At 39.4% G+C, this 12,487-nt stretch overlaps 1 protein-coding gene across 6 annotated transcripts in view; it reads right to left on the reverse strand.

The window, feature by feature from the left end:
- Positions 1-12,487, reverse strand: part of diaph2 (diaphanous-related formin 2) — a 375,689-nt gene that overhangs the window by 63,786 nt on the left and 299,416 nt on the right. For all 6 annotated transcript variants that reach the window (XM_082548121.1, XM_082548120.1, XM_082548122.1 and 3 more), the window contains one exon: positions 5,978-6,142. In XM_082548121.1, coding sequence (XP_082404247.1) covers positions 5,978-6,142 — 165 coding nt within the window. The remainder of the gene's footprint in view (positions 1-5,977; positions 6,143-12,487) is intronic.

Raw genomic sequence — 12,487 nt, forward strand, 5'->3', positions numbered from 1 at the left:
CCGTCCTTGTCTTCTCGGCAAGAAAGAGGAACTGAAAGGTTGACCGGAGGAATCGGCCATGAAAATAGAAGATGATGTTCTGTGTTAAAAGTCATGGTTGTTTTGATATTGACGTATGTGTATATATCCTGTCTGTGACGCATGAAGGGGCGTCAGTAAATCAAGCCCTGATGGTATAAAATATCTGTTCATGCTTTGATTAAGTTGAAGACTACTTGCTGTCTGCGTACAGAGTGTCTTCCCACACGTGTGTTCATTAAAAATCATTGTTTGACCAAGAGCTTCTGGACCATGGGTGGTTTGTACTCTCCTTCCTCAATTTTGAACCTTAACAGTATATATTTAGTAAAACACTTAACTTTTTGCTCAAATAAGAGATTATTTGAGTTCAAAATGTTTGTCACCGTCCGCTGACAAGATTCATTTTGGGGATACTGTCGCTGTAATGCTCGACACTTACAGCATTAGTTGCTGTAAATTATGCAGATTGCATAAAAAATCCTGTCGGCAAAACTTATTTTAAACAAACAACTAATTCTGACTGTAAACATGATTATGCAACATAATCATGTTGCTCTAATCAAACAGCACGACTAATTACCATAGCACCAAATATGTGTTCACTCATAGTGTTCGCTCTACCATTCTCTTTGGCCACCCCAATTTTGCCACTGGCAGCGACTGATTGTATCAAGTCTCATTTTCTTGGCAGCTCTGTATCGTAGGAAGACACAGAAGGGGAAACCATCATCATCATGAGATCTGCTTAACAAAAACACACCTCATACAGACAACCTGATTTAAACCCATATAACACGTAAGGCAAGAATTCGGGTTCCTCTTGAAATGCTTAGATATTGTTTATAAATTCTGAGACTAAGTTATGAAAGCACATGCGTTGCAGTTGGTCTCCAAAGCACTTTCGACCGCTCAAGATCAAAGTACAAGTAACAATGTAATTTGAAGTAACCATGAAAATGTTTATTTTTGGCCATGGCATTGGTCTCTAGGTGATGCTCATTACTATAATTAGTCGCACAAGAGGTTAATTATTTATTACATTTTTTAAAAATTTAAATAAAAAAAAAGACATCGTTCTGTTACTTAATGAGCTAAACAATATATAAGATTCATTAACCTCTGTGTTACTGATGCGTGTTACACTACAACACTGTATACAAAACGAGTAATGACTTTTCTATCTTACTATATCCATAACCTGAATGTTACCTTGTTGCAAGTCCCCAGTCTGTTAATGCTTTATTTTTTGTTTGTTTTTCTTTAACCTTGATTTTTTAATGCCCCTGATACCACAGAAATTAGTCCTGGGGCTCACACTCCAATCATTTATATACACAAAGGCCACTCCATACGGCACACCTGTTCAACCGCTTGTTAACCCAAATATCTAATTAACCAATCCCGTGGCAGCATTTCGGTGCATTTAGGCATGTAGACATGGTCAAGACAATCTGCTTAATTTCAAAGTGAGGATCTCAATCTGGAAGAAAGATTATTTTGAAAAAGTGACTTTGAATGTGGCAAGGCTCTTGGTACAAGACAGGCTGGGCTGACTATTTCAGAAACTGATGATCTTCTGGGATTTTCTTACACAACCCCCTCTAGGCCGTACAGAGAGTAGTACAGAAAAGAGAAAATATCCAGTGAGCAGCAGTTTTTTCAGTAAAAATGTCTTGTTGATGCCAGAGGTCAGAGGAGAATGGCCCAAACTGCTTCTAGGTGAGAGGAAGGCAACAGTAACACAAATAAGCACACATTATCACAAAGGCATGCAGACGATCATCTCTGAATGAAGAGCATAGTGAACCTTGAAGCAGATGGGCTACAACAGACCAAGTCCACACTTGGTTCCAGATCTCAAACCAACAGACCATATTTGAGATGTGTTGGAACAGCTGAGTCACATAATGCTGTTTGTTTACAGCACCTTTAGTAATCTATGCCACAAAAAATGATGGCAGTTCAGGTACTCGCAAGGTGTAACTAATGAAGTGGCCTGTGATTGTAGTGGGTCTTCGAAATACCTGATCCAAGGTGGCTGCAAAGTGCCAGCGCAAATTACATTGATGGATTATATTACCTGACCACCTGTGACACACAGTAAATCTAAGTGCAAATCTAATTTTAGTCAAGGTGTGGCAAATTTCTCATTTAATTGAGCAGAGACTTTTCAAATTCAAATGTTGCAACACATAAAGCAAAAACAGCAGCCGGTATATTTTTACTGAGTTTGCTGGTGGGCAAATGATATTTCTATTGAGCACGGGAGGTTTTTGTTCACAAACGAAATGGAAATGCTCTTCGAGAAAATACATTTAGCTTAAAAACTGGCCTTTGAATATCCACCGCAACGACTGTTATCTTTTATAGCGACAATTTAACCCCACAACCCTTAAATAAAGCTGTAAAACCCTGCATTTATGGGCCCTGGCTGTGCTCTGTATGGATGTTTAAACCGAGAGACAAAACAAAATGTGGTTTTGTAAAATAGCATCTTCAAGTATGATTGACAACATCACCACTGAAGCAGCACACTGCAGCACCGAGGCTCACAGAGGCCACGAGATGAGAGTGCGTGTCACACTCAGTGTGTTTGCGATGGAGATTGTAGGTACTCTTCTCTCTATACTTGGCTTGAAACTGAATGCTGTGGAACATCCACGTCCAACCCACCAACGAGGCCACGCAGACTTTTCCCTTTCCAGGTCCGTTCTTTCAATAATTCATGAAATGTGTTTGCTGTTCTTCCTTGACCCTTTACAACACAATACATCTCCCACAGCATGGTTCCCCTCCCATGCATACAGGTTTGCCAGTCCAATGAGGGAGCAATAAGTATTTCCAACTGCTCAGTTGCACCAGTGATCTCACACAGAGAGTGTCACTGCTATATCTCATTTGAATTTTACAAACACTACAACGCCTGGGCTTTAAGCAGCAAATGTGTTTATTAGCCATCTGTTACAATGTGTGCCAGGATGTTGGGGAAATGTCTTCAAGAAGTTATAGGTTACAGATTGTGAGACTTCTGCTCTGCAGTATACATGTATTCCCATATTGATAGGTGACCTCTAAAATCTGGTGCAAAGAATTTAATGACTGTGCACCACTAGAAGCATCCTGAGGAAATGTGACAGTGATTCAGCAAGAAGGTAGAGCTCAGTCTTTGCCAGAGCGTCATCTTTAGCATCATCAGCTTGATTATGATCATTTCTCATATTGTGAAGGAATTAGGGAGCTTTAGAAATATCATGCGGGCTAAGAAGTGGACGGATCCACCCCCACACACAGACACAGAAACCATCATTCTAATCTCTTAGATGCTCTATCTTGCTACTTTGTGAACCCAGTTTGGGTCTTTTGGTCTTATTAGAAAGTCACTCAATTAACAAGGAAGACTGTTAGTTCATCCCAGCCCATCTGCTGTGCTTTGATAACTCATTAATGAAAAAATCCTCATCCCCATGCTCCTGGTCAGGATTACGTATAAAGACCCTGCGATTGCATTTCACTCATACTCAATTTCAGAATATGGCAGCAGCATTAAATTAACAAATTGTTGGACTCTTGGAATACTGAGTCCATGTACTGAAATCAAATAATAATTCATTGGCCACAGGAAAAAAGAGAGAATGGGACAGGAGCGAGGGAGAAAAAGAGAATGAAACAGAAGGGAAATCGAGTTAATGGATTCTCTTATCAGTTACATTCAGTTCTGTGAGGACTGTCTGTCAATGCGTTTACTCAAATGCCTCATGTCGGTCGGGTGCATTAAGCCCTAGCTTTTTAGCAAAAGCAATTTAGGGTGACTGTATTGCAATGGAATTCTTTAATACTGCAGATGCTTTGTGATGTGAATGCATTGCACAAGGCAATGCAACACAGACGGAAGAAAGTCAAACAATGCAATGTCTCAATGTTGAAATAAGAGTGTGAGACACACCAGGCATATTAAGAAGTTAAATTTACTTGAATTCCAATTTGCCAGTTGGAACAAATCAGCAGCGGCTGATGCAGGTCAACCTTTTCAAAGATAAATAACATGATGCAGGTATCTCCCTAAAATTGCTTCACTGACAAGAAAAGCTAAGAAGAAGCTTTCGCTGTGCTGAAAAGAAGCTAGCGCAGTTGTTTTCACAGGGTAAGAGAAATAAAAGTATAAACAAGCATTGATTTCTTGTGCTCTGCGAGCAGATGAGATTAGCATTCCTGTCAGCAGAGCTGAAAAGCCGAAAACTGAAAAATATGGTGATTAAAGGATTGTTGTTATATGAATATATTAACTTATAATCCAACCCCCATTTCACAAAACTATATCCCAGTCATTTCCCTCCCCTTAACCATAGAAGGAAAGTTTAAATCAGTAATAAAATATTCATCTGCAGCTATTTGCTTGAGAGAATAATTTATTTTCTTGGGTGGATGCTTCTTTTAGAGACATGCAACTCTGGAATCCTCAAGGGAGCGTTATGTTGTATGGTTGTGCACTTTGATCAGCGGGAATGAAAAGTTGGTTTCAAATGGGGATCAGAGAAAAGAGAGGAAAGGATTCAGACAAGGGGACCTTGCCATTCACATTAATAGATGGTGAAGACTGAGGGTGTGCCGTCTGGACACGGTGTCATCATCCTGACACCAGGAGCTTTCGGGGCATTGCTGGTAGGGATGACTAGACTGTTCAAGGTCGAAAATCACAGACGCTTGAATGAATGTTTAACAGACTACTTAACAGAGGATGTTTATCTTATCATTAATATTACCTCTTACACACTAATCTCCCTTGCCCTTTATTCACTGCTGTAAGTAGCAGAGGCTGTTTTTTTATTTCCCTTAATCCAATTTAAAATGCTACTTCACATTTAGTGAACCTCAAACCTTTCTCATCGCATTTCTCAGATATCGTATATGATATATATACTTTTTATTGCAGACAAAACATACTTTATAATCAGTGGAAAGATATATTTTTATTGTATTTACATATATGTGAAAGAATAAATATGTAAATGACACTGTTTACCAGGTTATGAAGCTTGCCGACGCCTCTTTTATTAGTAGTCTTGCTTTGATTGACCCGTTTTATTTTTTCTTTGTAACTTAGGACGCTTTCTTCCAGTTCTCAAGTCAAGGACGTTTGACATGAAGAGAAAGTTTACATTTATCTGCTCTTTTTCCTAAAAATCGACATGTTAAATGTTAAATATTGGGTGTTAAAAAAAACAATCGGCCTCATTTCTGAAATTGAGGTTCAGAACAAAGACAGGTAAATCAAACATGGCGTGACAGTAATTCTCCTGTTTATTAACATGTTGTTCACCAAAACCCAAATATCTTGAATAAACATTAAAGAAATATTCAGAAAAGTGACTCAGAAACATCAGAAAATCTTGACAGATTATCAGATGACGGATATTATTTCACCATCGTTGTTCACGTAATGATCTACGTTTCATAATTTCTTTTTTGGCTTTGAAGATGTACCAAGTCTGCCAAAATAACCGAGGTAAGACTATAGTGATGTCTTTGGAGTTGTTGCGATTGAAAACATGAGGAAAAATTATAAGCAGAAGAAGTCTGAGTTATGGACTAACAGTGTAGAGTTTGAAAGCTGTAAGCATTTACCTGACAGGAAGGGTTGAGAAGCTGTTGAGGTGCATTATGGAAAATTTGCTTTCAGAGCTGGTCCATTACTAATGACTACACCTCAGCCTCTTCTGCTTAGATTTTGATATTTCTCTTTTGTATATCCTTCCAAAGTCCTTCAAACTAATGGAAGTGCGATACGACATAATCGGCGTCCCCTTTTTCTATTCAAGTGCATCCATGAAAGTACAGCAGTGTAATTTTCGCACAAGTTTTCACGTGTGGGTGGGGGCTTCTGTTAGTCAACGTATGTGCCTACTTTGAAGGAACGTGTTTGTGTTCGTGTGCAAAAAATCAGAAAGTTTGCACTTACCATGAAGAGCATGCGGAAGTTGGCCAGTTCTCCGAAGAATTCTTCCACACTGACCGAGTGGGGGTCAAAGGCAAAATAACTGCCTATATTTTCATACAGCTTCTGCATGTTCTTGTGCATGGTGGACAATTTTTCATACTGCTCCCTGGAACTCTTGCTGAAGCCGTGAGAAGCAGAGAGTCAAGGAAAAAAGGAGAAAGACATGTCTCAAACATACACAAAGCATATTCAAAAATAATCTCCAATATAATCTCACATCTCACAAGCGTGTTGATCTCTAGAAAAACAAGTCATTGTGAAAAATGATCACTTTCACAAGCTTTATAGCATTCAAAAAGCCCACCTATGCCAAGGTCAGCAAAACAAAATACTAGATAAAGAAGGGTCAGAGACAATCTAATGTGGCATTACAATAACCTCTCCATCTCACTTTGGAGTCAATGGCATGGTGAGCTAATAGCTGCAGCCCTGGAGTAATGGAAAGGTGTTTTGTAGTCAGCAGCATGACACAGATGGTTGCTGGAAAAGCTGATTGCAGCCATTGTTCTATTGTTTCTCACAACAACAGTGGGGTCAGGTTGTTTTGAACCTCACAGCTCACGTCGCACTGTGTAATTTACTGAACAGGCGGAGCACTTTTCTCCTGGTGAATGACTATTGACAGCCAGCATCAGTTAAGCATTATCGCAGCAGCCATTGACCTCTCATAGAGACTGCACTTGGACACTCGGAGACTCATGTAGTCCAGGTGAGATGAGGACGACACAAAATACACATATCTACCAACATTTACAGACATGCAAGTACATGCTAGCAAGCAGTCAAGTATGGAGAAAAAAACACTATAGAAACTCGAGTAGTACTAGTTTCAGTACACAGGCGGTGGTGTCTGACACCTGCTGTGCCTTCAATCAGTTCCATCTTCTTTCTTAAGAGGCTATTTTTGTATCTGTCACATCTGCAGTGGCACGAAGCTAAATGGCTTGAGGTGTGCCTTTTTGTTCTTGCAATTGCAGGAACTCCTAGCATTATGTCAAGGCAAAGAGGTAAGCGTGGAAACTGCTCTGTTGTTGGCTGCACTGAGCAGCACAAATCACTACATCAGTCCCCAGCCTCAGGCGACAGAAGAGCTGAGTAGAAAAAGTTTCTTTTTGATGGCGAGGTCCCAGCTACAGTTAGCAAAAACCTGTACTCATGTTACAGTGTAGCCACACTGTATTTGAACATGCTAGCAGCCTACATCATTACAATACAAGGGTGGCTATAAAACCTTTCCTGAAAAAGGTTTTAATACCAAATTTCTGTGTTTTTATTGAATTTTTATTGGAGTTTTATATGAATTACATTTCATCAACCCACTTAAACGACTAGAGAATGAAATGAGAGAATTGGCATAGACATATCTGCACTTGATTTTAGAGACACTCCCATGCTGAAGGCCATTTTCCCCTGTGCTGCATGTAGCTGTTACAGCTATATTCCACTCAGGTATTCAGAAGTTGGTAAAGTTGGCAAGCTACAAAAGGATAGTGAATCTTAAACTCTCTCTACCATGCCCCCAGAAGCCGTCAAAGGGTCAACCACAAATCCAAAAACATTTTTTTAGCAGTAAAGTAGGATACAAGTTGAATTCTAGTAAAATAGTTGTGTATATGACAGACCTGTCTGGTTTGATTTGGACCTTCGAAGCCATTGCTCGCAAACACACAGCAGAAATGACACAGTCCAGGTTCATAGCAAGCTCCTCCTTTTCTTTCCTCTTCCTTCTCTTTATTCCTGTTTGTGATTTACCCCCTTGTTTCTCCCAGACTGCTTTTATATCGTCTTTTATACACCTCCCCTTCATTCGACATGTGTGTGAAAACCTGAAGGTCTGATAGATAAATGTAAATGTAAAACCTTGCCAAAGTAATATATCTATTCAGTGTAGGAGCTGCATTTGTTTCATAAAGTCTAAACACTATCCTCCCTTCTCTTCTCTAAAAGGTCCAGTCTACCAAGTGGTGGCACTTCATCCAAAAACACCAATATAGTCACTGTTTATTGCCAGACTGGGATATATTAACAACCTCCAATTCTAACAATTATAAAATAATAATTGTGAAAATGTACAAATGTGAAATATTTATATTACTATTTATGAAGTGCAAACAAGAATGAGACTCGTTCCAAATCAATGTGTCAGTTTTGGTGCAAAAAGCATCACGACACCTTATCATTCGACAGCGGCACAGATATGCTTATTAACTTACTTTGCATACAATATTGATTCCACAGTATTGACGACTGAGTGCACAGTCCCTTTGGTTCTGAAAATGTTCAGGTCACAACTGTTGCCTCATTGCAGAATGGCAGTTAAGCATTGAGACAGTGGTTATGTTTAGTGCTTGTTGTGGCTTGTGGCTCTCTGCATTTCCTTTTCTCTACTTTTCTCCCCTCTCTCTGTTTTCACTCACTCAAATACTCATGTATGCACATGCACTGTGGTAGATGTGGCCCACTGGGGACTGGACTGAGGCTGGCTGGGGTTTTGCTCCTTGTATTTCCACATCAAAGACATGTCATATTGATGGAGCCTGACGCACACTATCCTGCAGCAACACAACCGGTATGGTAGAGCCTTCATCCAACACGCATACAGAAACGGAATGAACAGGCAAATAGACTCTCTCACACACACACACACACACACACACACACACACACACACACACACACACACACACACTACACAGTCGCAATGCCATTCTTTGAATGTCTTTCTGTCAGGATGTCTGTTACTATTTTCTTTCCCTTACTTTCTCACAGTCATTGCAGCCTTTATTCTCTCTCCTCTGTAAAGATAAATTTTTTCTTGATCCGTCCTTTACTTTCTTCCTGTCCACCACTGTCTCAATCAAACACATTCCCTTTATAATTCTCTTTTTACATTTCCCCATCATATTCTCTCCATTAAATTCCCTCACTCAAACAAGCAGTTCTTTCTTTCTCCTTTACTTAGAGAAAACTTTCAGAAGTATGTAGTCTGAACTGTGTCTGGTATTCCAGTCACTTTGGCTTGAAGCAGAGCAGGGAGCAGAGGGGATGGGTCTCAAGGTAAAGCAGCATGCAGCCTTTGGTTGCCCTGACCCTGTTCGTCAGTCTTTGCTCTCCTCTTCTAGTTGTCCTCAAAGGGCCACTGCCTGCGCTTCCTGAAGACTAAACCTCATCAACACAGAACAGGACAACTGCGCCTGCTTGAGGGCTCAATGTTACAAATGTGGAATTTATGTAGTTTGACAGATTCGATTTTTTTCTTAAATTGCCACTCTATAGTGGTACATCTTGTCAGTTTTGAACTTTTTTACAAGTCTTTATTTCATGTGGTTAAACACTAAAAACTAAGTGAAGCTGATATATTTGAAAGATAAACATATTTAGTCTAAACGGAGCTTGCAAAATAGCAGCTGGTCGCAAACCCCTGGCTTACGTAGCAACACAAGTTTCTGACTATCATAACTGATGGTGCTGGTTTACACGACGTAAGATACAAAGTGTGGTGTCAGTGCAAAGCATTGCTTTACTGTAGGTTTTAAATTCTCTTTCTCTTTGCCAAAACCCAACCTGCCCTTGTACAATTTCAAAATTCTGTCTTTGTCCTAGTACAGTGTCCTCATTACTGTGTTTAATCAGTGCATGGCATGCCAAAAAGGCCACATTTAACATCAGTAAGCTGTGATTAAGTCCGCTTGTTTTCATCACCATAACGTAACATCAAAATCATATCCAAGTCAGACTTACCCTAGATGTTAAAAAGGCTTTTTGGAGCCAAACTCAATTCAATGTCATGATAAATCCCAAAGAAATAGACAAATCCATTTGTGGGCAAAAACAAAGTTAAGACAGCTTTTACAATGGCCACCTATGAGGATGGCAATAAATTACCTGCTTTGTTTACCTGTGTGCATGAGAGAATTATTAAAGTGCTGCATAAAACCCTACAGTGGGGCCCCAAAAAGCCTCCTTAATAAATCTCTTGTAACCTAGTTCCATTAATGTTTATTTAATGCTTTTGCTTGCTGGCCCTTCCATCCAAGGCCCCACGCTAAGCCTGCTTTTCTCCAAACCCCACTATCCCTGCTCCCTTTATCCCCACACCTACTGCCAACAGCCCCTGTGGGCCAAATTACACCAAGGCTGCCCACTGACTGGACATAACCCATCATGTTGAGAGCGAGAACGGGATGAGAAAGGGATGAAGGAATTGAGAGCAGAGGCAGGGCAGACAGAGAGAGTGAGAGAGAGAAGGTTGTTCCTTAATAAATTAATGAATGAGTAAACTATTTGTAACTGTTGCTGCTTAGACATTCAAAAATCTGCATTTCTGCTTGCATCACTTCTCTCATCTGCATATAAAAACTGAAGAAGTGGGATAAACTTAAATGCTTTAATACTGTGGGGGGGTTAGGAGGGCGAGCAGGCGGAAGCTGCCAAAATTTCAAGGAGGCACGTGCCTTCATATTGAAGGATACAGTGTGGAAAATCTCACAACTAGATCTCAGTATTATACAATTGAAGTTGTTTTCTTACTCTCCCAATTAAAGCAGATAATCCTAGCTATGATGGCCTTCTCTCTCTACTGCTTTCAAATTTGCCTAGTCCTCCACCCTTGGTGTAATACATGTGGTCGGTCTCTAGCCAGAGTTTTAAGTTTATGTCAATGTATTTTGTTGGACAACTTATTTACTCACTAATCAATGTAAATGTATGATTACAATATTCTTTTTTTCAATTAAATAACATCAAAAAACGGTTTCATTAAAAAGAAATGCAAGAAAACAGTGAGAATTCCTCTCCTCAAGTTCTATTGACAAATCGGGTTTAGTAGACATTGGTTGCATGCAAGTAAACAATCTATGTAGAAGGCAAAGGAGAAATTGTATTTGCAATTATACATAACACGATTTTTCCATCCCAAGAGCTCTCGCAACAATAAAAAAGCAAATAAAAATAAAAATAATCAAAAACAAAACATACCTTCTACAATCACTTGATAAATGAATACAGACTGCTAAAAACATGACAAAACTTAATCAGTAGTTAAATATATGTATTACAGAGTAATACTGAACACTTTCTATGTATGTATGTATTCAAATAAAATTTGAATTTGAATTTGAATTTAAAAAAATATGAATGTTTTAGGTGCCTTAAACCTCAGCTCGTATTTGTCTGATATGTGAGCCTATTTGTCGTACTTAAAAATGCAAGAATTCAAGACAGGCTCATTTTACAATGTGGGAATAATTAAATCTGTACCAAACTGAATGCCTTAGTGAAACAATACTCACTGAAAGCTGCTGGATTTTGTCCAAAGTAATCAAAACAACACCTTGGATGAAAATCAACAGTGTGCCACTGAGAAATGCAGTCCTGTCCTATCCATCTTTGTCGTTGCACACTAAATTGTATTTCTTTTTTCTGCAATTTCTCTTGGATGTTGAAAGGTGCCAATAATGTCGTGATTAATGCTATCAATTACATTTTCTAATATTAGAGCAATCCTAACACATTTCTTCTGTAGGTCTAGGTTGTCTCTATGGGATCTATTGCGTGACTCCTTGTCTGTTTGTGACACAGGCTGTGTGCTTGGTGTCGCTGTTATGACGCAGAAAGAATTTGGGAATCATCTTGCACCTTCCTGACTGCAGTGCACATCAACAGTGCCTGAAACATCTGCATAGTACTAGGGATGTGGTGTATATTTAATACTTGTGATGAATGTATTTTCCACACAACAGAGGCTCAGTGAATTATATTACCACTTTGACACTGGGGTCACGACCTTTACTCTCTCTATACTCCTCTCCATCATCTCACCTACAGCCCCTGCCTCCTCTATCTCTGGAAATTAAAAGACAGATTTAATGTCAATTTTACTGTCAATTTATTCTGCCTGTCTGTGTCTGAAATATTTATACGTGCAGACAGGAAGGTTGCTTCTACTTAAGCATTCAAAGCTCTTCAGTACAGCACCCAGCTGGTGTTATAACAACTCAATGAGGGGGAGACTAGTGGGTGTAATGACTACATCTGATAAAGGAAAAGAGACTATATGAATTAGAAATGAGGGGATTAGGTCCATGGGAATGACCTGTTGAATCATGGATAGGCTATTAAAAAAGCTGTCAGAGCACAGGAAAAAATAATTTGGCAAAAATAATTTGATGTCCACTATCACGGTGCTGGTGAGTAAATCCGAAGACAACACACACCCACACTTACACAAAACACACAATTTTATCTTTGATAACCATTCCTGGTTGTCGTCATCCTTTCATCCTTATCCAAAATAATCTCATGCCACATCGATGCCCGGGGCCTGCGCCTCTCTGTGTAATTTTCACAGAGCGGAAACATGACAATGCAAATCCACTGTGTTTACAACGTTTATACTTGTCAAATTCTAAAAGGTCAAGTCTCTTGCTTCCCCTGATCTAATCGGTAAACATCAATCCCGTCCTAACATTA

This window comes from Aulonocara stuartgranti (assembly GCF_965226115.1).
Source record: "Aulonocara stuartgranti genome assembly, chromosome: 2".
NCBI lineage: Eukaryota > Metazoa > Chordata > Actinopteri > Cichliformes > Cichlidae > Aulonocara > Aulonocara stuartgranti.